General features: G+C 36.8%; 1 protein-coding gene across 3 annotated transcripts in view; it reads left to right on the forward strand.

Moving 5' to 3' along the window:
- The window catches only part of FAM184A (family with sequence similarity 184, member A), an 83370-nt gene that overhangs the window by 52375 nt on the left and 7082 nt on the right, over positions 1 to 23913 (forward strand). For 2 of the 3 annotated variants that reach the window (XM_009325655.1, XM_009325656.1), the window contains exons 9-13: positions 15414 to 15626; positions 16795 to 16948; positions 17365 to 17492; positions 19767 to 19951; positions 23581 to 23698. In XM_009325655.1, coding sequence (XP_009323930.1) covers positions 15414 to 15626; positions 16795 to 16948; positions 17365 to 17492; positions 19767 to 19951; positions 23581 to 23698 — 798 coding nt within the window. Of the gene's footprint in view, positions 1 to 15413; positions 15627 to 16794; positions 16949 to 17364; positions 17493 to 19766; positions 19952 to 20447; positions 20595 to 23580; positions 23699 to 23913 lie in introns of all 3 variants that reach the window. The other variant, XM_009325654.1, reaches the window with a different exon arrangement.

The raw sequence follows: 23913 nt of genomic DNA on the forward strand, positions 1-23913 counted from the left end.
TGTACTGAGCATGACGTCACACGGTATGGAATGTCCCTTTGGCCAGTTTGGGTCAGCTGTCCTGGCTGTGCCCCCTCCCAGCTTCTTGTGCACCTCCAGCCTTCTCAGTCGGTAGAGCATGGGAAGCTGAAAAGTCCTTGACTGGTGTGAGCACCGCTTAGCAACAACTAAAACATCGGTGTGTTATCAACATTGTTCCCATCCTAAATCCAAAACCCAGCACTGTACCAGCTACTAGGAAGGAAATTAACTCTATCCCTGCTGAAACCAGGACACAAGTTTATCAACGTTTGTCTTGTACTGTGGCAACCAAAGCTGAATGAACTGGAGGAGGAGACAGAGTGTGCCCTCCGGGTGATGTGCAACAAGTGTCAGGTCAAAGGGACTGATCCCTTCCCTCAAACTACTGGTTGTTGCTACAGCCCAGTTTACTGCTGGCGTTCATTGCTGCCAGGCCACACTGCTGATTCATGTTTAGCCTACCATTAACTAGGTTATGCGAAGCAGATCTGTAACCCAGTATGAACCAGTGCAGGGGTTTAGTCCATCCCATGTAAAGGACTTTGCATTTGTCCTTGTTGAATTTTGTGAGGTTCCTATCAGCCCATACCTATAACCTATATAGGTCCCTTTGGATGGCAGTCCTGCCTTTCAGTGTATTGTGTCCCCTCCTCTGTGTCGTGCCCCCTCTTCTACTCCTCCCAGTTTGGTGTCATCCACAAACTCAGTGAGGGTGCTGTCTGTCTTCTCCAGATCGTTGATAAAGATACTAAAACGAAGAGGTACTGCAACAGGCGCCTTAGGAACTCTACTTGTAACAAGCTTTCAGGTAGAGTGAACCATTACCTGCTACCCTTTCAGCCTGGTAATCCAGCCACTTCTCATCTATCTGGTAGCCCACCCATCTGAATTGTGATACAATCAGATACAAGGGTGATAAAATCTTGCTGAAATTGAGGTCACAAACATCCACTGCTCTCCCCTCATCCACAGATGTCACTTCATCATAAAAGAAAATCAAAGATAGTATTTTCATTAGGGAAGAGTGGAAGATTTCTGGTATCTGTTTCATAACACAAAGATTACTATAGACTTTGGTTGTATTAATCTAGAATTATGATATTCTGAGTGGAAACTGCATTGGACCCAGTTAGACACTACAGCAACTACTGCAATAAGCCTAGCTTGTGCTTGGCAGTCTGTAAATGTGCAGTAAGACTCTTTACTCCAGAGGGTTCACAGTCTAGTTTAAACAGACTGGAAACAGTGACAAAAGTGAGATTCTTCTGCTGTTACATATATATATATATATGTAAATAAAAAAAGTTAACAGCATCGGGAAGAATTCAAATTTCAGTTCATCAAAAGGACATCTGTTCATACCTGTCTTCTTTCAACTACACTGACCTAGAACAGCCTGCGATACTGCAGTAGGAATGTAAAATTGTGAATTTGTTACACTCAGCCCCGGTCTTCATTAGCGGGAAGATGCATTTAAAACATTTTAAAAAAGATGCATTTGAAAGGTGTGAAGTCTGTGTAAGAATTGGTAAGAGAGCAGAGATCCAACTCCTCTTTCTGCAATTCAGATTTTTACACCTGAAGCATTGGTCTGGTCTATACCAGCAGTACTATACAATGATTTATCAAAATAATGCAAGAGCAAGGTCTCTGCTAAATCATTTGTAAACTCCTAACGTGGCAGAAAATATGGTCTACACGTGCTCTTTATGTTGAGAAATTGTCTAGAGCTTCACCACTTAGTTGTATAAATGCTGTTCAGAAAGGTTGAATTCAGAAATTAAATGCTTGTCAGTATGTGGCAGTATAAGGCATTCCAGAAAGATGTAATGAACATGAATTACTGGGGGGGGGGGAGAGGGATTGAGAAATTATTTCTAGACAAAAATGACATCATGTGTATTTGACAGATGCAATTTAAATTTAAAGGACCTGCATATTATTTTTGGCAAATTGATAACTATTGTGTCCAGTGCAAAATAGTGAAAATAGCTTTTTAATATGGAAAATACTGTGTAGCTTCATAAGTTTATCATATACTTTCACTCCTACGGGTACATAATTTTCTAATATGTATTGATGCATCTCAGATTTGATTTAAAAACAAGCTACAAGATGTGTAGCGCCTAATTTGAAGTGTAAGAATGGTTATGTAAGCAAAGTGTTGAAAAAAACGGGTTTAAATGAATGGAGAGAAGTGACCCAGTATAGTTACTTAAACTGTAGAAAAATACAACATAGAGTATGCCCGTCTTGGAATACTGCTGACTGGTGTTGGAAAATCTGAATGAAGAGACATAGCTATAAACGGCAATGATGTAAAAAAAAAAATTAAAGTTCAATCAAAAAATTTATGCCCATAAAGTATACTAAGCTTTTTTTAAATTGTTACACTAATCTACAAATTTCTGCCTTCTAGTTGTTGCACATTTGATAGGTGAGATCTAGCTCTAGTATAAAGCAAGGTAATATTTTTGCTTTTATATCAGTAATGCTAAGTGATCCCTCATAGAATGCATGTAGAATTACTGTTATTCTAACAGTATAGTTTTGTTACAGGTAAAATAATTCTCTTGAGAGAAAATGCTATTCAGCTGACTAAGTGCTTGAACACATTCTTGCCAGTTGCAAAGCATCACTTACTATCTACAGTTAAATGCAGTTGGTAGGTTAACTAGATCAGTGTCTAGAGACCAGGTGTATAGTTCTTATCTCTGATATGAGTATATGGTTCTAGAAGACATAAAAAGAAAGTGCTTTTCCTTTTTCTTCCCTGTAAATTGCACTAAGAACTTCTGCATCAATCCATGTGAGAGTTTCTTCATGAAATATGTAGTGAATTTAGATGTGCTAGCTCGTCCATTTCTCTTAGTTGTGTAATGGGCTTTTAACGCATTTCTTAAAAACATTTTACTGCTGAGAAGGCTTCAGCCGTGGATGAAATAGCAGGAATTTTCTTTTTTTAAAGCATGAGCGTGTTCTCTCTTCTGCCTCTGTCTTGCGCAACCTTCAGTTCTGAGCAGTGAAACATACTGGTTCTGTACAGACCTGTATTCTTCTTATCTATTTCTTCTTGTGATTAACATTTCTTTCTGTAAACTGAATCAAGTGTTCTGATTGTGGATGGGCTTTTCTATATTTGAGCAGATACTGATTCTCCCGTCCTCCTTACTTTTCAGTAAAACATGCGTTCCAGTAAAATCAATGTTTTTGTCAGCATTTTTTTCCATTCTTATGTAGCTTCATACTATTACGTGACCAAGCATTAGTGTGACATTCTTCTTTCTAACTCTGTCAACTTTTCGCACGTGAAGATACCATCTTCTATTAATGGAAATACTAGAAGTAGTACAGTGTGAATGGACAAAAGTATACTACATGCACTGTGGTGGCTGTTGCTTATTTTTCCTGCTGCAAAGATTCTCTCCTTTTTTGAAAAAATTGTAGAAGTTTCCTATTCCGAGTTTGTTCCTATTATGGTGTGTTCCTTTTTAAACTATCAAAAACCATAAATATATCAAAATGTAAATATTTCCTTCTGATGTTAGACATTGTTTAAATGGTAGTTTTCAGAAAGTTCCAAACTCAATCTTAAAACCCCGGCCACTAAGTATGCTCTTGTTCATGGAGTGTTGTAGAAAAGTCAGAGCTGTGCACATCTTTAAAGGCCCATTGACCAGTCTTCCACCAGCGGGCAGTTATTGCTCGGTCTTTATTTGCCTGTGTGGAGATGCTTATTGCAGAGCTGATGTGCATCCACCTTAGCAGAATCGGGAAACGCTACTTTCGTTCCCCAGCACAAGGATTACTGGCCTGTTCCACAGCCTGAGTAATCCTTGCTTTAGAAGATTTGCTTTTGAAGGGATGCTGGAAATTTCTACAGGAGAAAACCTGCGCGTACCCTCTATCTGCTTCCTGAAAGAAGGGAGATTAACTTTCAGCACAGAATCGCTTTACTCTGCTTCCTTTCACTGATATCATCCTGTTTAGACACACTGTCTAAAGCCTTGTCTGTCAGAAACAGAGAGGAGGTAAATTTCAAGTAACTCCCCCTAATTCTCTCGGTCATTCTTGTATTCAATAATATCAGTAAGGCTACCATGACATCTAGTGGATGGTAAGGGATTTCGGGTGAGATTTAAAAAGCATTTAGAAATCTAAAATGCTGAAATCTGAAAGAATGAAAAGAAAAATCATACAAAGGTGGGAGCAAAGAACAGAGAACACCTGGAATGCAGTTCATGGTAAGGTTTTATGCCTCTTCTTTCGTCTGTAGATATTTGTTGTTTTTCCAAAGGGCACCAAAGCTGCTTTTTGCAGCTCTTGAAAACTTTCAGAAGTGACTACAGCTCTCAAACTTGTGGCCTTAATGGGACTGTGCTGCAGCTCGCATGGGCCTTACGGAGAATCAGGGGAGCTTTGGGAGTTTCTGCCTAGATCCAGTGTCTGTAAACATCCTGCCACTCACCACTGATTTAGAAGAATCGGTACTCCCGTACTCGGAGTGGGAAACCTATGCTTTAAGCAAGTCAAAAAGTATTGGACATGAGCATGTGAATAATCATGTAATCCAGAGCCACTGCGGCCTTCAGAGGGCCATCTGTTGAGGGTACTTCCCCCGTTTCATGACTGTCTATACTTCTTAATAAAGAATCCCCCTTGTTTTGGGCTCTCTGTTCGATGCAGAGATGTGATCCTGAAGATTGGTTGGTGCATTTATTATATCCGGATTGGTCATTGTAATTTTGTCTGAAGCTTGAACATGGAAACAAATGCCTAAGATCCAGCGGTACTACCTCTTTTTCTGAGCTTTTAGTTATGATGAGCCCATTCAGCCCGTACTGCACCCTCTTCATTATTTTACTCTTTGTTTAAAAGATCTGAATGTAACAGAGGAAGTTCATTAAAGACCGCTTACAATTAAGAGCTACCCAGCAATACAGACAAACAAAAGCAACAGAACAAATCAGAGTTTTCAAAGTATTTTCAGTGGGATACAGTAGGAATACTAACAAATGTTAGCCTTGTTGCTCTGTTTAAGAATAAATGTGTTATTGGACTTCTTTTTCATCTCTCTTGCTTTCTTCTTCGTTTAATTTTTTTCTCTCATGGTGTTGTGTTTAATTAAATTTAAAAATACATCAGGGCTGATGTTTGAAATTACGATATCTTCATATCCAAAGAAACTTGTTTATCTGATCATAAACTTTTAATTGGAATTTAATATTACCACTTCTTGTTTGGCAGTGTTTGAGTTAGTAAATCTGGAGGAGACTGAAAGACTTTTTAATTCTACCTGTCAATGGATGAAAAGAAGATTAAATATTTACTACAGTATGTAATTAATGATGCATGAGTCAGAAAAGAGTTTAGTTTGATATTTGGAGTTAAGTTTACACTTCCAAAACTGGTAAATAGAAATCTAAGCCAAATCCAACAGTAATACCATTCCTCAAATCAAATGTTAATCCTATATCTATATATATTTTTCCCCTAAATGTTAGATAAAGATTCTGGCAAGAGTCTAGTTTCAAAATGTTACTCTTAGCCTGTTTGCTCCAGAAGATAGCTGCTCAAATAGCTTTTGCATAGGTTCAAAACCAGTGAAAACAGTGGACACTGGGAGGAATGTGAGATAACTTATTCGGTGGGGCAAAATTTGTTTGAGATTCAGCAGATGAATAAAATTGTAGATTAAGGGCACTTGTTGACAGATACTTCTCTGCTCCAGGAAGGATTAGCCAAGATGCGTATATAATCTTTAAAATCCTGACAGCATTATGACAAATGAATAAAATTGAATGGAGTTCTAGTACTATTCCAAAAACTTTAAAAATTATCAGCAGATTCAAATGATCCTCTCTATTCAAAACCTTTTTTACCTTGACCATTGAACCTGCAGTTTGTCAGATTACAAGCTATTATAATCCTTATGATCCAAAATCCAAACAGGTAAAAATATGTCAAAATACCTAGGCATTGCAAATAGTTTGATAGAATCTAGCAGTTTGATAGAATCCTATGACTGGAAAAGAGAAGAGCTCCATCTTTTTAAAGCAACAGGATAATTACCACCTTGTGATAGCCCACACACAGCATCTTCACTCAGAGGTGCTACAAGAACAGGAGGAAATCAGGACCAATTAGATTCCAGAGATAGTTATATGTTTCAGAATGCCTTGATATACTTCACTTTTCTCAATAGAAAACTGTTGTGTTTTGGCAGAGAGGAAGGGGAGGGGGCTTTAAAAGCTGATTTTTCTTATCAGTCAGACAGGGCAAACTTTGATGCAGCTCTTCCCTTCCTAGCATGTCACAAGCCTCAAGCCAAGTACAAAACGTCGTAGTAGGAAACAGCTGCTTTCCAAATCTCTGTAGAGTCATCTGTCACATAGGCACCGCGCAGCCAGAGACAGTGCGTCTGCTGACAAATCAGTCCTCCTCTTCAAACCACAGAAGTATCTCGAGGGAGAGTTCTGGGGTGGTGGTTGTTGTTGTTATCAGCTGGATAAAATGGACTTATGCCAAAGGTCCCTTCAGCTTCTTCAGTAGGCATCTTGGAAACTAGTTTCTTTTACTGACATCTGATGGATGCACATAGGTTTTCTTCTTCAGAAAGGTTAGCAGCATCTATTGGAGGTCATTCTTAAAATGAGGCAAAGGCTGCGTAGCAATACGTAGATCTGCTTTGATACAACAGATGAAGTTGGATCTTCCCCAGTTAGGGTCTCTGGTATTACACACGAGTTTCTGTTGCTAGCAGTATTTTGAAAACTCGGTAAACTGTATACCAAACTCAGATCTTGACACAATTTGACATTGAAATATCAATGAGAAAAAGTGTTACGGAACTGATCTTGAGGTGACATGAAGACTGATGCTGAAATTCAGTGTCAGGCCTCTGTGATCTGGTTGAAAGTAATTTTTAGCCAAGAGAAACAATGAAATGAGAGAACTTCTGTGCATCCAATAAGCTAGTGTCCTGCAGGAAAGAGGGCAACTGAATGAAAGTGGGAAAATGTCAGTGGCGCAGTCAATTCCCTTCTTGCAGAAAATGACACTGATCACTAGTATGGCCCGTGGCAGTCATGATGGGAACACCAGCAACTGTTCATTGCAGTAAGCAAACCCAAAGCTTGAATAGTTTCAAATCTCTAAATGTATGCTTTACTACAACACAAATTGGCCCAACTAAATTGAAAACGCGGTGCTTTTAGGAGAGATGTTGAAATAGAGGTGGGAATACAAATCTTTCCCTGGGTCTTGCATGAAAGGTCTTTTGGTCTTGCTGTGTGGCCCACAATGATCAGTGGGTTGTAAAGATGCAGCAACCTCTGCTGTTCCTCTGGGTCATTAGGAAGTTACCTTGGTTACATCTGAGGCTTAACTGTGCATGTGCTGAGGGTGGAGAAGACAATACTTACACTGAAAAACAAGACCACAAAATCAAGTAAAAGTGGGACAGCTAATGCATATGTGTGAAATAAAGATGGGTTTTCAGAAGTTCCCGTACTTCCAAACTGATTTGTTTATACATCCTGTATCTGTGAAGCCTGATTTCGAAGAGAACTGAGCAAGGGTTTCTCCTGTCATAATAAAATCACAAACCAATAATCTTGAATTCCAACCTGTAGAAATAGTGAGAGTTAAACCTGTGTTCTTCTCCTCTTCTTCCCCCATCACTTCTCCCCATCACAGAAATAAAGAGAGTAATAATTATGCCTGCATTCTTCTTGCTTCTCATCGCTTTTTTTCCGCCATATCATGGACCTTGCTGTGGAAGTAGTCATGAGAATGTTTTGATTTTTTATGGAATTTCTTAATAATACTTCAGCCAGACTTATTTTGGAGTTTTCCATTCTGAACATGTCTGCATACTTTTCAATATGGAGCTGCATCTGATTGTATTGCTACACATTTTGCTGGAATTGGCCCCCATACTACTTGACTAGCCTACATAATTCTAATTTACTATTCTATCATGTATGCATTTTATGAAAATAATTTACTATCTAATAAAGGATGACAATAATAAATTGCAGTCAGGTTTAGTATTAAAGCTAGTGAATCCCTGTTTGATTTCAGTGATGATTGACCACTAGCGGTTTTTGAGATTAAGTTGGTTTTAATCTTTTAAAATATCCTTCAATAATACTGTATGAGCACACATTTTTTGCATACAAAAATCTCACGTGATAATAAATTGAATTAAAAAGAGCATTAAAAAGTCCTCTTAAGTATTATTTCTGTAGAGTAGCATTTATTGCTCAAGTTTGTAGTGTTGTCAAAGCAAGAAATCAGGTTTTCTGTAGCAGGGCTTTATTCCATTGTTACGTTGACTGAAAAATCATCTGATTTTCACACTTGAAGTCTTTCTTGATTGACTCTTAAATCATCTTTTCCACTCTTTTTTTTTCCAGGAGTGATGTTTAGCTAGCTGTCCTATAATTAAATGCTTTTGAATAGTGATGTGATACTTACACAAATATTTTATAAATCTGAAAGTATTTCAAGTTTTGTTAAAAATCACTAAGCTGTATTTACTATATATTCAACATTGCCGTGTGTCTTTTTAGAAGATGTAGGAATGTCAAATGTATAAGTTAAACTTTATTAAAAAACTTTTTTTTGTCTGTGCCTGACCTTCTTTTTGCCAAGAAGATCTGAGCATTTAATAGTTAATATTTTTGCACAAGATTATTAGTGTTCTCATTTCACAATCGGGAAATGTGGGTTGCAGAAAGATTGCTTTGAGTGAGGTAGCCGAAGAAATCTGTGACAAATCTAAATCCTGAACTTAACTGGAGGAGAGTTTTAGTTCAGAAACTTCAACGAAAGTTCATTTTAATTCCATCTGGTTTCCAAATCTCTGGAAAACTTTTAAATTTGATGAGATCACATGTATAAAAACCGTTAGCCCACCTTAATACTTTTAGTTATAAGATCAGTTTGACAGCAAAGCAAGACCAGTTTCTTTCCTGGTGAGAGAAATCTGTTATTCTGCAAGCAGCAGGGGGCAAATCTCACTTTCTTAAATGGTCTTTTTAATAGGGTAGACCTCAGAATATAGCTTCCCCAAAGTGTTTTTACTTAGAATTTCTTTTCAGTGTAGAACATCACTAACCTTTCTGCTTCAGGTGTAAAATCTAAATATATGTTATACATTATTTCTTAGTTGTACTACAGTGGTGCCCAGGTATGTCCATCAAAATTAAGTCCCAAACATTCTAGAAACTGAACATCTATTTAGCAAGAAACTGCTCTTAACAGGAGAGCAGGAATACAAAAAAAACCAGACAGAGGGAAAGGAAGGACACAAAAAATAGGTGGATTTGTTCAGATTGGCACTGTCAGAATCTGGTGCTGAAATCGGAGCTGTTAGATGCGGGTCTGTTGTCTTGTCCGCTGGAGTACGATGCCTCCTAGCGATGTGCCCTTGCATAGAGAACTGTTGCTTGTAACTCTTACAATTTTAATAAGATAACTTTGGATGTTCCACAATAACGTATTTTCATGTTGTGCCTTTTTGTAGATTCAGGAGAAGGAATAATAATTTCTTCATTTTGTATTTTGACAAAGTATCATCTAGAAGTTCCCAACTATAGGCAACTTCCAAGCTGGTGTCAAAATACCTGCTGTCTCCTGGAGAAAGCCGTCTTCTTGACTGACCTGTGCCAAAAGGGGAAATGGGTCATGCTGGGTTTGAAATTGCTCTCGCTTCATTTCTGATGACGTGTGTGCGTGCGCGCGCGCCTGTCCACACCATTCATGTATATATAAACACACAGGTGTTTTTATATATATGAATGAGGTATATGATTCGTATGATTAATAATATTTCATATGAAACATTTACTTGGTAACGTGTGTTTATTTTTTGCTTTTCATTAGCAATCAACACTAGTGTAAGTGGTACATTAAGTCATTTTTTGCTGGAGACTTTCAGGAAGAATCTTTTATGTACCCATCTCGTTCTGAATTTCAAGAAAAATAAAAGAAGTATTTTAATATAAATATGTCTTCATTATGTCTTCGTTACAGACTAAACTTGTTTTCTGCCCTTTAGCAGTGAAATTTGATCTTTAATATTATGTGTTCAATATGCTTGTGACATTTCAGAGACAAAGCTGACTGTCGATTGAGTCCTTATGTAACATCTTTTCTCGTAGTAATGCAGACTGGTGTACTTAATGATTTCTTCCCAAAATTATTTGCCGTAAAGGAGAAGACAGTTGGATAATTTCAAACGTGTTCAGCTGCGTAATATATGAGTATATAGGGACATTATGTTGAAAAGATAATGCCATCCTGTACGTTCAAAACATAATGTAGGAAACTGCATCATTCTGTTCTGTGTTCAGTAGTTTATATACTAAGTCAAAGCAATGTATTCGTATTTTTTTCCAGATAGTTTTCAACTTATTTTTCCCTGATCAAATTATAATTAATGTTCTATGTTTTACTCTCCCTTCCTTATCCCTTTTTCTTTTACTTAGTTGTTTTCTGAATGTTTCCCTTTATTCCTGTGATCTTTTCTTCATAGCGGCACTGTCTCGGTGAAGCTTTGCATAAATCTATCAGCAATGTAAGTGATTTGCACTTACAGCTTGTAAACAGGGCATGTTTGCACTAATAAATCTGCATATCCTGTAGTACTGCTTTAGAGCTTTAGCCTATGAAATAGAATACATGGTGATATTTGAGAGGAGAACGTTTGCCGCTAGTGATCAGCAGCTTGTGTACTGCTTCCATTCATCTGTGTAAATGTATGTATCGCTGGACATCAAACACTACGTACGTGGTCATAATATGAGCAGCATTTTTATGTCATTGTTAAAGCAAGCAAGCTTGTGGGCAGTGCAAATGTGTATTGCAGAGCTTTTTACAAAGCATGAGATTGATCCTGTATTATAATTTGCAGTTTTGCAGTGCAAGTTGTAATTGTAGCCAAAATATTCTTTCTTTCTATTTTTTTGTTTTTAAAATTCTTACCGATGTTTTTAATGTGCTGAAAACCTTGGAGAAAAGTATTGAAAGTTCAGAGAATAGTGTTTAGAGCTGTTTTCTTTTGAATCCTCAATACAGGAGTATGTAGAAGGGATGCTCCGAAGACATGCAAAGGGAGGCACTAATGTTTTCAAAAATGTGCTCTTAAGGATATCAGTGTATGTACTGAATAATCAAAATAATGTTTAAAATTATGTACTCTTCTGAAAATAACTGTCAGATTTTGAATATTTGATGTACTTTCAAAAACAACAACAACAAAAAATCTTAGAAGGGTAGACTAATCTGATTTGCTTGTTAGAATCATTTAAACCTCATTGTCCTTTATTTTCTGTATACTCCACTGATGCAAATAGGCATCTCCAGAGATTGACTCATTTCAGGCTGTGGTTCTGCAGTCACTGCAATTTGAAAAAAAACCGCTCTTGAAAAGGGTATTCCTGATCTCTTCTCAGATGGCTTCCTGGCCAGATGTCAGACTTCTCTTGGTCATCTCAGTTAAAATGTTTTCTGCATTTCCAAGACAAATGAAAAGAAAATTGTTTTGCCCTTGGCCCATGCTAAAAATGTTTATAAATGATATACTGAGAATTATCAGAATTTGGAGCAGGAACTTAAGTGAGAGACAGATTTAACTTCAAGCCAAAAATAAATTTTTTCATGTCATCTTAATAAAAATTTGGCTAAGATACCGTGGTCGACTCCATTTGAATGTTATCATGACAGGCTGTTGAGTACGATGATTAAATTACCTGAGGTTCTGCAGGACTGAGCAGGACTTCCCCTAGAATTGTACCTCCTGGTGGCCGTGGTGAACGGGACAGGGCAATGGTGAGAAACCTGAGGGACAGAAACATGGTGGAAGGGACAAGTAAGAGTGGACAGAATATCTGTCCAGTATCTCAGTGTTTCCGCCACAGGCACTCAGAGGAAGAGGATCTGAGTGAAAAGTGTGGGATTTCCTTCATATGAGATTTTTAAGCAGTAATTTGTGTATAGAGTTCCCACCTAGTGCAAAGAATTGGACTGAATAATCTCTTAAGACTATCCTAACTGCGCATTCCTACAATACTAAAAATGGAGTTAGGAATGAGAAAAAGAGCAAAGGAGGGGAGAAGGAGGGGGAGAGATACTGGCGTATGGGATGGATGGAAGACAGGGAGTAGAGGGGCTAGAGCCAAGTCGCAGTAGTGGTCTCAGGGAAACAAACAAAAAAACCTGCAACGAACCTGAGAGTTTATGGATGGTGGTTAAATAGGAGCAGAGGTAATCTAAAGAAGCGTAAGAGTTACCTAAAAGCACAGGGGGAAAATAGACCTCCAGACAGGGTCTGGTTTTCACTATGTGTAGTCTGGCAGAGAAACAGGAAATAAAGGCAAGGCTTACAGGTGAAAAGAAGGACCCAGGTAGGTATGAGGTTACAGAAAGGAAGGGGGAAGGAGAGAAGGGCCCAACAGTGGATGTGGGAAGAATTAGAGTGGATGGGGATGTGAGTAGATCAAAGGGGAGTTTAGGTAAGATAGATTTTTATTTTTTTTTCTTTCCCCCCCGTAGAAGGAAGACAATAGCACAGTGCAGTACCAGATGATGATACACAGATGAAAATTCAGAGCTGGTTATGCTGGCAGTTGCATGGTGCAAACTAACCGCATCAGTGGAGTGAGTTTCTAGGGTTGAAGAGAAAGAATACAATATTCGGTTGCGTTATTGGTTTGTCTGACCAGCATGGCAGCCCTGGCCACGGTATGCTGAAAGAGATGGGCCGAGAAGTTCTGGGGCTTCTGAGGAAACTAGAACTCCACGATATGCGAGGGAAGTTTTTGTATAGATAAGTAACTGGTTGAAAGGTACGTATTAAATACAGCGTTACCAGAGCGAAGGTAGATTATCAGTGGAGTTACACGGATATTCAACATATTTTCTATTGCAGGTTGTTTATGAATAAGTAAGGTGGGAAAGTTTGCAGCTTATAAAAAGTTATTCAGGGTGGGAAGGACAAAGACTGTCTGAAGAATTACAGAATAGCTGTGAAAAGCCAAGGGGCTTGGCAATAAAACGGCAGATGAAATTCAGTGTAGATAAATGCAAAGTGATACACAAGGAAGAAAAACAAATTCTAACTTCTTCTGTAAAATGACGAACCTTACCATGACCTGTTACAACTAGAGAGTAGGTTTGGGGACTGTGATGTATAATTCCATGAAAACATCACCTCAGTGCTCAATAGGAGTCACAAAAGCAAATAAAACATTAAGAATATAGAAGAGAAACAGAGAACGTAACATGTAAAACCATATAAATCACTATATAAAACCAGAGTTTACTCTCATTTTAAATACTTCATGCTGTTTTGGTCTCCTAATCTTAAATAGTAGAAAAGTAGCAAAAGTAGGAGAAATGTGATGATAGATATGAAATAGCTTTCATACAAGGAGTGACTCATTAAGCCAAAACTGTTTAGTATGGAAAAGGGTGTAAGGAGGGAACTGATGGAGATTTACAGAAACATGAGTAGAATAGACTAAATGAAAAGGGAACTTCTTTTGACTCCTTTCCATTACAAGTATTAGAGCTCATCATGTCAAATTGGCACATCTATATGGAATTTGCCACAGGATATTATGGATGCGAAAAGCTTTTATGGATTCATATAGTGGTTGCATTTAATTAATATTTCTTCCATGAATTTGCCCCCAAGTACCTCTTCTGGTTTAAGAAGGATTGCTGGATGCTGGTAGGCTTCGGAGTCAAGATCCCTACATTTATGCCTTGGCCTTGTTTTCCCTGGGTAACCCGGGTTGGCCATTTCTGGAGGCAGAACGGGAGATTAGACAAACCTTTGGTCTGACACTGTACAATTTGTATGTGATAGTTATATTTAATGTACTTAGTAAAAGGTTTTACATGTATAGTTCAGATTACAGAATGTAGTATAGGCCTTCACTATACTCCTCCAATTGTAGCTAATCTCTTTCAAAGGTATCTGAAGTAAAATACTGTTGATATAGTATACTTAGAAGGTAGAGTATATATGCCCAGACACAAAGACCTGGTGAATTTGAAATGCAATGAGCCATGCTCATTTCATTCCAATTAATTTGCTTGTTTTGTTTTAGTGCTAATTTTCCTTTAAGTGTAGCTTTTTTTCTTTCAAATCTGCTTAAGCTCTGTCCTTCTGAAAAAAAAAAAAACAACCCCACATGTTCAACAATAATGTTCGTGCTGCAAGTTGTCCTTGGTATGCTGCTATTGATTTTTTGTTAAGTGGTGGGGTTTAATGTTCTGTAAATCAATAAATTGATGTGCAATGTCGTTATTAATTTGTCATAATTAATTTTAAGATATGCTGAATCAAATGACACTATCAGAACTATAAATAGTTCAATTTTATGTAATGCTCTGAGACTTGAAAAGTACTGATTCAAATTCTTGGTCACATGGCAATTTTATTTTTGCTTCCTTTGAGTCACTGTAGCAAAATTCTCTTTTGGTTAAATCTTGTTTCCAGAATTGGAGGATATTTCTCTCGTGTTTGGCTCTAAAGGGAATACAGGCTTAGTATTTTCAGTCTGAAAAGATGCTATCTTATGTGAAGAACAAAGTATAACATTATTATAAAAAGAAAATGGGACTTTTTCAAGGAGTACAGTGTGCTCTCTAATGTATTAAAATGCTTGTTGGGTGAAAAGCATCATTTGTAAAATCAGGTATTTCTAAGAAAATGAGTATTTGTGACTCAGATTGCTTAGATCTTAGATCTTGAAAACCAGCAGAAAAATCACTCTCATAGTATTACTGAGCTAACAAAAAAAAGTGTGTGGGGGAATCCATCAAGTGTAACATTTTTTGTGGTATAGAGTGGTATGCTACCACTTCTTTTTAAATGAGAAAACTACCAGTAAGATAGGACCATATCGTATCAAAAGATACAAAAATCAATCGATCTCGATGTCACAGACTATCCTCCCCTGTCAGCTGCAGGATTTTCCTTACAGAATTGACGTGATGTTCCCCTTAAGAATAGTTTATCTTAACAATCACGTGTTTGATTTCAGACCTTGATAGTGTCATTTTTTTTGATCTTCATAGAAAACCCAGACGTAAATTTTGATAATTCGGCCATGAAACATTGTGTTACAGGTAGTGCTGTAGTATGAACTGACAGATGTGATAACCCTTACAAAACTATTTAAATGTAATTATTATATCTCTGAGATATAATATTAACAACAAATTCAGTAGATGGATGACATTGCTTGTCTGTCTTTTAGTTACTGTTCTAGCCTTAAATTTTAAGTGTTTCCTTCTTTTGAATATTTCTTCTTTTTCAGAGTTGATGTTAGTATTAATCACTAATGGATATTTGCTGTTCTGTTGTGGGTTAGATCTCCTTACTGAAGCAGAATCTGGAGATGCAGCTTTCCCAGTCACAGAGCTCTTTGCAACAGCTACAAGCCCAGTTCAGTCAGGAGCGACAGAGGCTGACTCAGGAGATCCAGGAATTAGAAGAGGAGCATCAGCAAAGGCATAAGTCACTTCAGGAAGCCCATATCCTCGCCTTTCAAAACATGGAAGAAACGAAAGAGCAAGAACAAAAGGCATGTTCATATGGATATTCTGAATTATGTAGAGAATGTTGCCATTTTAGCAATTTATGTACACAGTTGGAATTAGTAAAGAAAAATATCTGCATAACGACTAAATTTCCTTTTCAGCTGATGTCTTATAGTAACATTTTTATCCAATTAAATCTGATTAAGACATACTGAAAATCATCTCTAATACTGGCATTGTTTCATGTCTTGCTTTATACCCTACCAGTATATGCATATATATAGGTATATATACATATATGTAAAATATTATCAATGCACACGTTTTTTTATGGTAGTTTGACATTTTTAACCGTAACATTATATTCTAGTTTTGATTTGGAATAGGTTTCTCTGTATTTTCCATTATAGTCACCTGATTTCTTATGGTTTTTTGATATTTCTGATATTTCCTGTCAATTGACTCCTTTTGTAATGTATTTTATATTTTCATTATGTTAAAAATTGTATAAACTATGTTCTGCAACTTGCAAGATAATTTTCATGTCCAGAACAATGTCACACCCAAGATATTGTTTTAAAACCTTGACTAAACCAGCTTTAAAATTGAAATTTTGGCAGTGCATGGTACTTAATAGGGTGTGTGTCTTCAGGTTTTTTTTAAGTTCAGATCCAGAGTGTACCTTTGCAATCAATTTTCCCATTGTCCCCACTTAATGTACTTTGGTTCACATCATAGACTGGTCTTGGAGCACACAAGGTGGATTCCTTTTGTTTGAAATGAAACTAGAAGATGTGCACCAGGAACATTATGCTTCATACACTTCAATAGGGAATAAACATGGTGTCAATGGGGAGCAAAAATCCCCAAGTGTGTGTTGCGTGCACACTAGACCCATCTATGGATCTGCACCTTATCACATTGCTTGCTGTTGTAAATATATCCATAGATTGTTTTTTTTCTCTTTTCTAACTGTGAGCAGAACAGAGTTTTTGTGCACAGGTAATCTTGATAAGCATCAGCCACTGAAAAGAAAAAATACAGTAGTAGGATAACTTAGTGAGAGGAGAAAATATAAGCAATATTAGTGCATTTTTAATAATTTCTAGAGTATGCCAATGCCTGCTTTTTGTTGCCACTTGTTTATTGTTTAATATTTTATAAACTCCCTAAGCTGGTATAGAATAAATTTTGTCAATTTTGATTTCATAGGAATTAGAAGAACGTTTACAACAGAAGCACTCGGAAGAACTTCAGGCACTGAAAGAAACACATAAACAAGCCATGGAAGGTTTCAAATTGGAGATGGAACAGGAACTTCAGACTTTACGATTTGAGCTGGAGGATGAAGGAAAAGCTATGTTAGGTATACTATTTTGAAATTTCCAAGTAGGTCCAAACCCATCATTTCTACTCATACAAATATACACGCACATATATGTTGGTACGTGTGTGTGTATTATAACACTGTAGTGTATCTCAGAGTCATTCAGTGTTGACCTAGTTGTTCCTCTTAAAATCAGTATAAACTTTAACAGGTAAGCTCAAACTGTTCACTTTTGAAAAATCTTACCCTTAAGTTTTTTTGGAAGGAGTAAGCAACCAAATTTCATGATGGAGACTGATTCAGAAAGTAACAGGAATAGAATGACAGGACAGTTGCTTAGCTGATGTAAACAGTGTGTGTTAGGTCAGCAGCAATACTTAACAGACCTGGACTGTTATTGTTAATTAATGTAAACATTTGCAAAATAAACTTTTCTTTTTGTTCATGGTAACTAGCTTCCTTGCGCTCAGAGCTAAATCATCAACATGCAGCAGCAATTGACCAGCTAAGGCACAACCATCAACAAGAACTGGTAGCTGCCAAAATGGAGCTTGAAAGAAGCATAGAACTGGGCAGGCGACAGGTAGGAGGCATTGCTGGCAACTGACTGTAAAATTGCATAATCAGTATTCGTTTTCTCTTAGCTGGAGGCAAGAACTGTTGTGAACAAACAACAAACATGTAATCCTTCAAAGTCAGCCAGCACCAGCAGATAATGCATCCCTACCAGTCTACCTAATCTTCCTTGCTTAGCTTTTTCTTCCTTTGACAAACTTCATTCGAAGCCTGGTAAAGGCTCTCGTGTCAAAGCAGTTTCCTCTCAGAATTGGGCAGCCCTCTGGGAGCACTCTGGCTTGCCGTGGGAGGAAAGCGCCCATTCTCACAAAATTCTACTCGTCCTTAGGTCCAGCAGGACTTAAAAAGGAAAAAGCTGTTTCTCTCCGAAGCCTAAGCGATATGGCTAAGAAGTGTCTGCTTAAAACCAAATGATTGCTTCAAACTTAAGAGGTAGCTTAGTCTCTTTTTTTGTCAGGAGCCAAATGGGAAAAGATAAGTGAGCATCTAAAGGAAGCAGAGAAGAAGCCGTAACAGCTTGCAGCTGTTTCTTGAAAAAAAAAACCACACCCAAACCCAAAAAACAAAAACAGCCCCCCAAATCCCAAAGCCAGTATGGACTACCTTTGCTTTCAGCAGCAAACTGATTCATTCACTTTTATCTTTCATTTTTCACTTTATACACAATCAGTTTTTCCAGTAGTAACTAAAAATTCAGAGCTTGATCTCTGTTGAAAGGAAGCCAGACTCCTGGAAATAAGAGGACCAGAAATTACTTCTTTATTTGCCTATACAATAGGCTTTTCAGGACTGATTTACTGATAGTCCAGCACCAAGGAGGTGGAGTGGTTTTAGAAATATATTAACAGAGGAAACAGATTTAGTTGGACGTAGCCTTTACACAGAAACAGACACAGTCAAAGATGAGCCCTTCTTTTTCTCTTCCCTGCTGGTCTAAAAGTGTGATCACGAGAGGCAAAAATGTGGTGCTGTCAGCAGTGAACGAAAACATGCAGGGTTTAGGAGGATGTAGTTTCAGTCGTGTGTTGTTTAAGCCTAGAGTGAGGCACCTAAAGGAGATGGCAGAAAAAAAAGAAGTTTAAATTACAAGACCAAGTGTTTGATCCAACGTGTGCCATGTACTTTTGGCCTCAGTACAACAATCTGCTAAGCACGAACTTTAGTTGTACTGAGGGCAAAGCAATTAATTGTGGTTTTCTGTGTTAGAATGGTCATTGGTTCACAGGATCAGAGCTGAACTAGATGCAGAGAGGTCTGAGCAGGATGATTGTATTTGCTACTTTTCGAAATATTTAAATATGTGGAAATAAATTTTCCACTGCTTTTTCTTATAACTTTAATATAGTCCTTCTATAGGGAAGTAGAGAGTTATTTTTGAAAGTCTATTCTTAAAGATGTGCTGTAAAATTTGTGCATTAGGATACCTCTGTATTTCCTGGATGCATGAAGGCACAAAACACATTTATACATAAAACTACTTTGAAATATCTGCTGATTTTCTATCTGTGCAAACTATATGGTCATTAATTATTCTGAAACTGTAAGAAGTGGAACAGATGGAAATGGAGAACTCTGAAAATTTTATTTTCTAAACTGAGGAGAATCATTATCAAAATCATTGCGATGGGTTCCAGATGAGTTTCCCAGACGTTAAGTTCGTTGAAATTTCTTATGCAAAAAGAATGACTTTTATTGATTTATTGGACACAATATAAACATTATTATAATATAAACTATTTAGCACGTATTCTGCTGTGATGTATTTATTAATGACCCTTATATTTATATACACATAAGATAGGAGACTTCTGAATCACAGTGCTTGTTGGTGCAGGGCATACATCTTGAGCTATTTTGTCCCATCGTGTGGGGCTATAAAGGGCAAACCAGTTTCTCTATATCGTCTGTTGAAGAGGTAGAAAATGCTAAATGCGCAGTCCCCTGGTTCTTAGCGGTATCTGGTTTTTTGTTGTATGTGTGGGCAAAAGGAAAATGTGATGAGCTACGCAAACTTTAACAGGCAATGACAATGAGAGGTTTTACATTTTCTTGCGAATGGAAATTGTTTGTTACATAACTTTGATTTCTTCTTTATTTGTACTTGTACACAATTAAAAAAACACCTCAGTTTTAATTATAATTTGTGTCAGCATCAAAAACTGAAGACATTGTCTATTGAATGGAAAATTCTGCTCAGCTGATACCTTCCAAAAGCAAGTATTGTGCATCTGAGAGACAAGTCTGGTTAAAATATTTTTTGCTGCTGCTACTTATATCATAGGAGAAGGAATTTTTATGCCGAATATCAGATCTACAAGATGAACTGAGACACCGTGACCATCATATAGCTGAACTGGACAAAGAGATTCTGCATCTTCATGAAAATATAAGTGCATTGACCAAGGAATTAGAGTTTAAAGGGAAAGAAGTTCTTAGAATACGCAGTGAATCCAACCAACAGATCAGGTATGAATTTTTCCACTCTAGGCTCATATGTGTATGGTTTCATGTATTGTTTTACTTGAGAAATTTTACCATTTGCAGCTTTTAATTTATCCTCTTAATCAAGTGATGTTATATATCATTTAGTCGTCTTTAGAAAAAGCTATGCCCATTACTAGTAAAGTTAGTGAATGTTACCATACAGTTAAGCTGCATTTCAGTGACACATTTTGGCATATTTTAGTAACAGTCCATTCAAGTGTTGGTTTTTGGGTTTTTTGGTTTTGTTTTTTAATTCATTATTTTTGTTTATTTAAAAAAGCATTAAAGGAGATCCATTTTCCATGAAATAAGCTAGAAGATTGGAGGACAGTAAGTAGTGGGTTTTGATGAATCAGTAGTTCCTTTTGTGTTGTCTGATATTGTGTAAAAGCCGTGAGAAGCATGGCAGAAAATCATGATGAACAAACAAATCTGATTTTAGAATAACTCTTTTTTTAACAAAAAATAAATTAAACAGGATGCATGAGCAAGATTTAAGCAAGAAACATGAGAAAGAGCTGGATGTCTTGACAGCAGATCACATCAGAGAGAAACAAAGCATGCTGGCAGATTTTAATAAGACCCAAGAGCTGCTCAAGGAAATTAATTCAGCTTTACAGATTTCGTAAGTTTTGTTGCGTTAAAAAAATTTGTATGTAGCTGCGTTTGAGTGAATAGTTTATTCTGGAGTCCATAAGTTGCTGAAGATATTGCAGAGGTGCAGATGCACAAAAACCCCAATCAAGTATGAGGCCTAGTCTTGCATTCTTTAGGCAACACAATTCTATAAGCTTTAGGGGAATTTAGTGAGATAAATTGTTAGGGATTTGAGACTGAAAAATTTCAAGTAGGAAAGATATTAAATCTGTGCAGTTCTTAGAAAATTGGAGAAAACATTATTTCAAATGCTTTTTCTCAAACTTTAATACATCTCTTTTGAGAACACGAGTTTCTTCAGCAAGTTTGTAAACAGTACAATATTTGCTATTAAGAAGTCTGATTGTAGCACGAGTGATGCAAAGATTTTCAGGTTTGCTAACATAAGGAAAATAGTGTCTGAAGTGGATTATATGAGCATAACAGTAACAAAATACTTAGAGTGTCTCTGAGTCAAAATGCCACCTGGGGTTAGATCACCTCTGGGCAGAAGTGGTGTAGTAGCGTGTCATCTAGCCGGTGTTTTTCCTGTCTTCCACATCCTTCATTCTTTATCTCTGTCTGTGATGTAACCCGTTTGGTCAGGGTTTCTGGCTGAGGTTTCATAGCACATTGAGGGCTTCCTGACACAAAGTTGTCACTGAGGGATTTATATTTGCAGCACAAAAGATTTATGGCAGAGAAAATAATTGGTTCTAAGTATACGATAGAAAACTTTTTAAAGAGAATATCAATTAAAAATGGACAATAAAGCCCAAATACATCTAACTGTTTCTTGGTCATAAGCACTCGGAAATTGTCTTCAAATAAGATGGGTATAAAATCCTAGTTCTTACTCCCTCGTAATTGTCCACATGCACACTCTTGTGCCCTGATAAACGTGGTAACTTGCCGTTCAGTAAATTAGGTCTAAACTACCTCCTGTTTACTGCATTTATCTTGTATGGGAAACATGCCCATGAGCAGCCACCAGAACTAGGTTTTGGAACTGTTTACCCTAACTTTTTCTCCCATGAAGTTGTTTGTTTTTCAGTGTCCTGAAATTTTCTGAATCTAGTTGGTTCCCTACTCCTGGTTCTTGCTCAGCTTAGAGCTGTGAGGAAGCAGCCACTGGCCTAAAGACAGCAAACATTATGCAGGGTGCCCTGACCTGGCTTTCAGTGTGTTCTCTCTCTCCACTTACACTGAAGCAAGGAGCTGTCAAAAGAGGCAACTATGTAAAAAAAACAAAGTAAACAAAAAAACCCAGAAGACTTTTATGCAGCTATTTCAAAAGTAACTGTTGTCAGGTTTGGCCTCACCTAAAGCATGGCCTTGTGAACGTTTATGAAATGGAGAATCTATCTTACAGTAATTGAGAGTGGGTATTGTTAATTAGGCTCTACAACTCGAATCTTTACATTACATGTCTCTTTGAAACAGGAAAAAAACCCAGTTCTCTGAAATATCTGAAAATAAAATGACAGCTTGCATAACTATGTACTGTACTCTGGGGATCTGTATACAGTAGCTTAACCCAGCATAAAATGTATACACAAGAATTAAGACAGCTGAGCATAGTTCTGTTCTGCTGAGTCAAATGCCTTTTCTGCAAATAAAAACAGTTACGTTGTTCACATTCATAATGTTTTATGTAAATACATTATATAATCTCAGATTATGTACAGGTTATTTGACAGTTATAAATATAATTTATATGAACTGTTTTTTCAGATGCAACTCAAAGTAAAAATCACATAGCTGCTTCTGAAGGGAAAATATTTATCTAAAGTGAGAAATTATGTCTACTTCCAGGTGTCTTGTGGAATTAAGTTTGAGCTGACTTAGACACCTTAAATTCATAGATTGTTCTCCCTTGTTTGGGATTTTTTTTTTTAATTTCTTTTTTCATTAAGTTTGTAAAATTTCCTGAACCTGTTCTGAAACTTGGTTCACTAATCTACATGAGGGCTGAATATGTGAGACAAGTATTTTAGTAGTTTCCTTTGGAACAATGTTTAGCATCATAAGCATTATATTTATGTTTCAAAGAGGCAGTCATTTGAAATTGTCATGTCTTCAAAACTCATTCTTTAAGAAGAACCAAGGAGATTTATGCAGTTACTTGTACAATTTGTCTCTCAGTTGGCTTATTTCACTTCTCTCCTTTAATGCTTTCCCACTAGGCATTTCAAATATCCTCCTATTTTTTCAACGTTTATCAATTGTTACATTTCACTTAATCCAGTTATCCTAATACCCAAGTATTACTGCTTTTCTTTTGCAGCTCATTCCTTTATTTCATCTCTAATGGTACTAAGTTGCTTTTGTGGAGAGAAATTAGTTACCTATTAGTCTTCACTGTTCTTGGATATCTTTGTCCCAGTATGTTCCACATGAACTGAGGAAGACGGTGCCAGCCTTGTCCGTCTATCCAGTTTCTCCAGTATCACAAGCATGCATCTTTATTCAGAATAGTCATCTATAAAAAGAACAATGATACTGTTTGTTTTCCTTATCAAGAAACTGAATCGCCAGCTTTTAAAATTTACGTTAATATTAAATATAATGCAATGTAGTTCCTATATTTTACATAAGAATCAATCTTAGCTATGTCTTCTGTAATTCTACTGTCCATATTATGGTTTTGAATGCCTTACTTTCAGTTTGACTTCCAAGAGGCCTTTTTTCAAACACCTAGTACTGCATGCACAAGAAGGATGTTAAGTTTTTGGAATTTTGCCCAGATTATTAGTTACTGGAGCAAAGGTTATGGTTGTTGTTGATTTTTTTTTTTTTTTTACCTAGCTAAGGTTGAATGATAACATAGAAATTAAATTACTTCAAGGTGATAAGAAAGTCATCTTCTGTTTTTACTCCCTGAACTCTCTTTTGTACTAATCAAAGATGTGACTTATTCGCTCATCATTTAACACTGGATCAGGCTAAAGGGGGTATTCTTCTTTCCTATAAAGTTTAGAAGAAATGGAAGAAAAATATAAAAACAGAGAATCAAGACCAGAAGACCTGCAGCTTATTTCAGAACTGAAAGACCTAATTGCAGAGCGGGACCAACTCATAAAGAAATTGATTGTAAGACTTCTATGCTCTCTTGGCTTAATATCTTGACAGATATAAAAGTTAACCTAATTCAAAGTGTTTGAAATGTACTTAAAGAACCAATCCTGCTAGCATGTTATTCATATTTTTTAACACCTTATTCCTGTGGTTCCAATGACTCATAATAGTAAAACTAATTAGATGCAGAGAGTTTTGCACAATCAAGCATAATACATTATTACAAAAAA

The sequence above is a fragment of the Pygoscelis adeliae genome, unplaced genomic scaffold, assembly GCF_000699105.1.
Source record: "Pygoscelis adeliae isolate BGI_AS28 unplaced genomic scaffold, ASM69910v1 Scaffold54, whole genome shotgun sequence".
In the NCBI taxonomy this organism is placed as follows: domain Eukaryota; kingdom Metazoa; phylum Chordata; class Aves; order Sphenisciformes; family Spheniscidae; genus Pygoscelis; species Pygoscelis adeliae.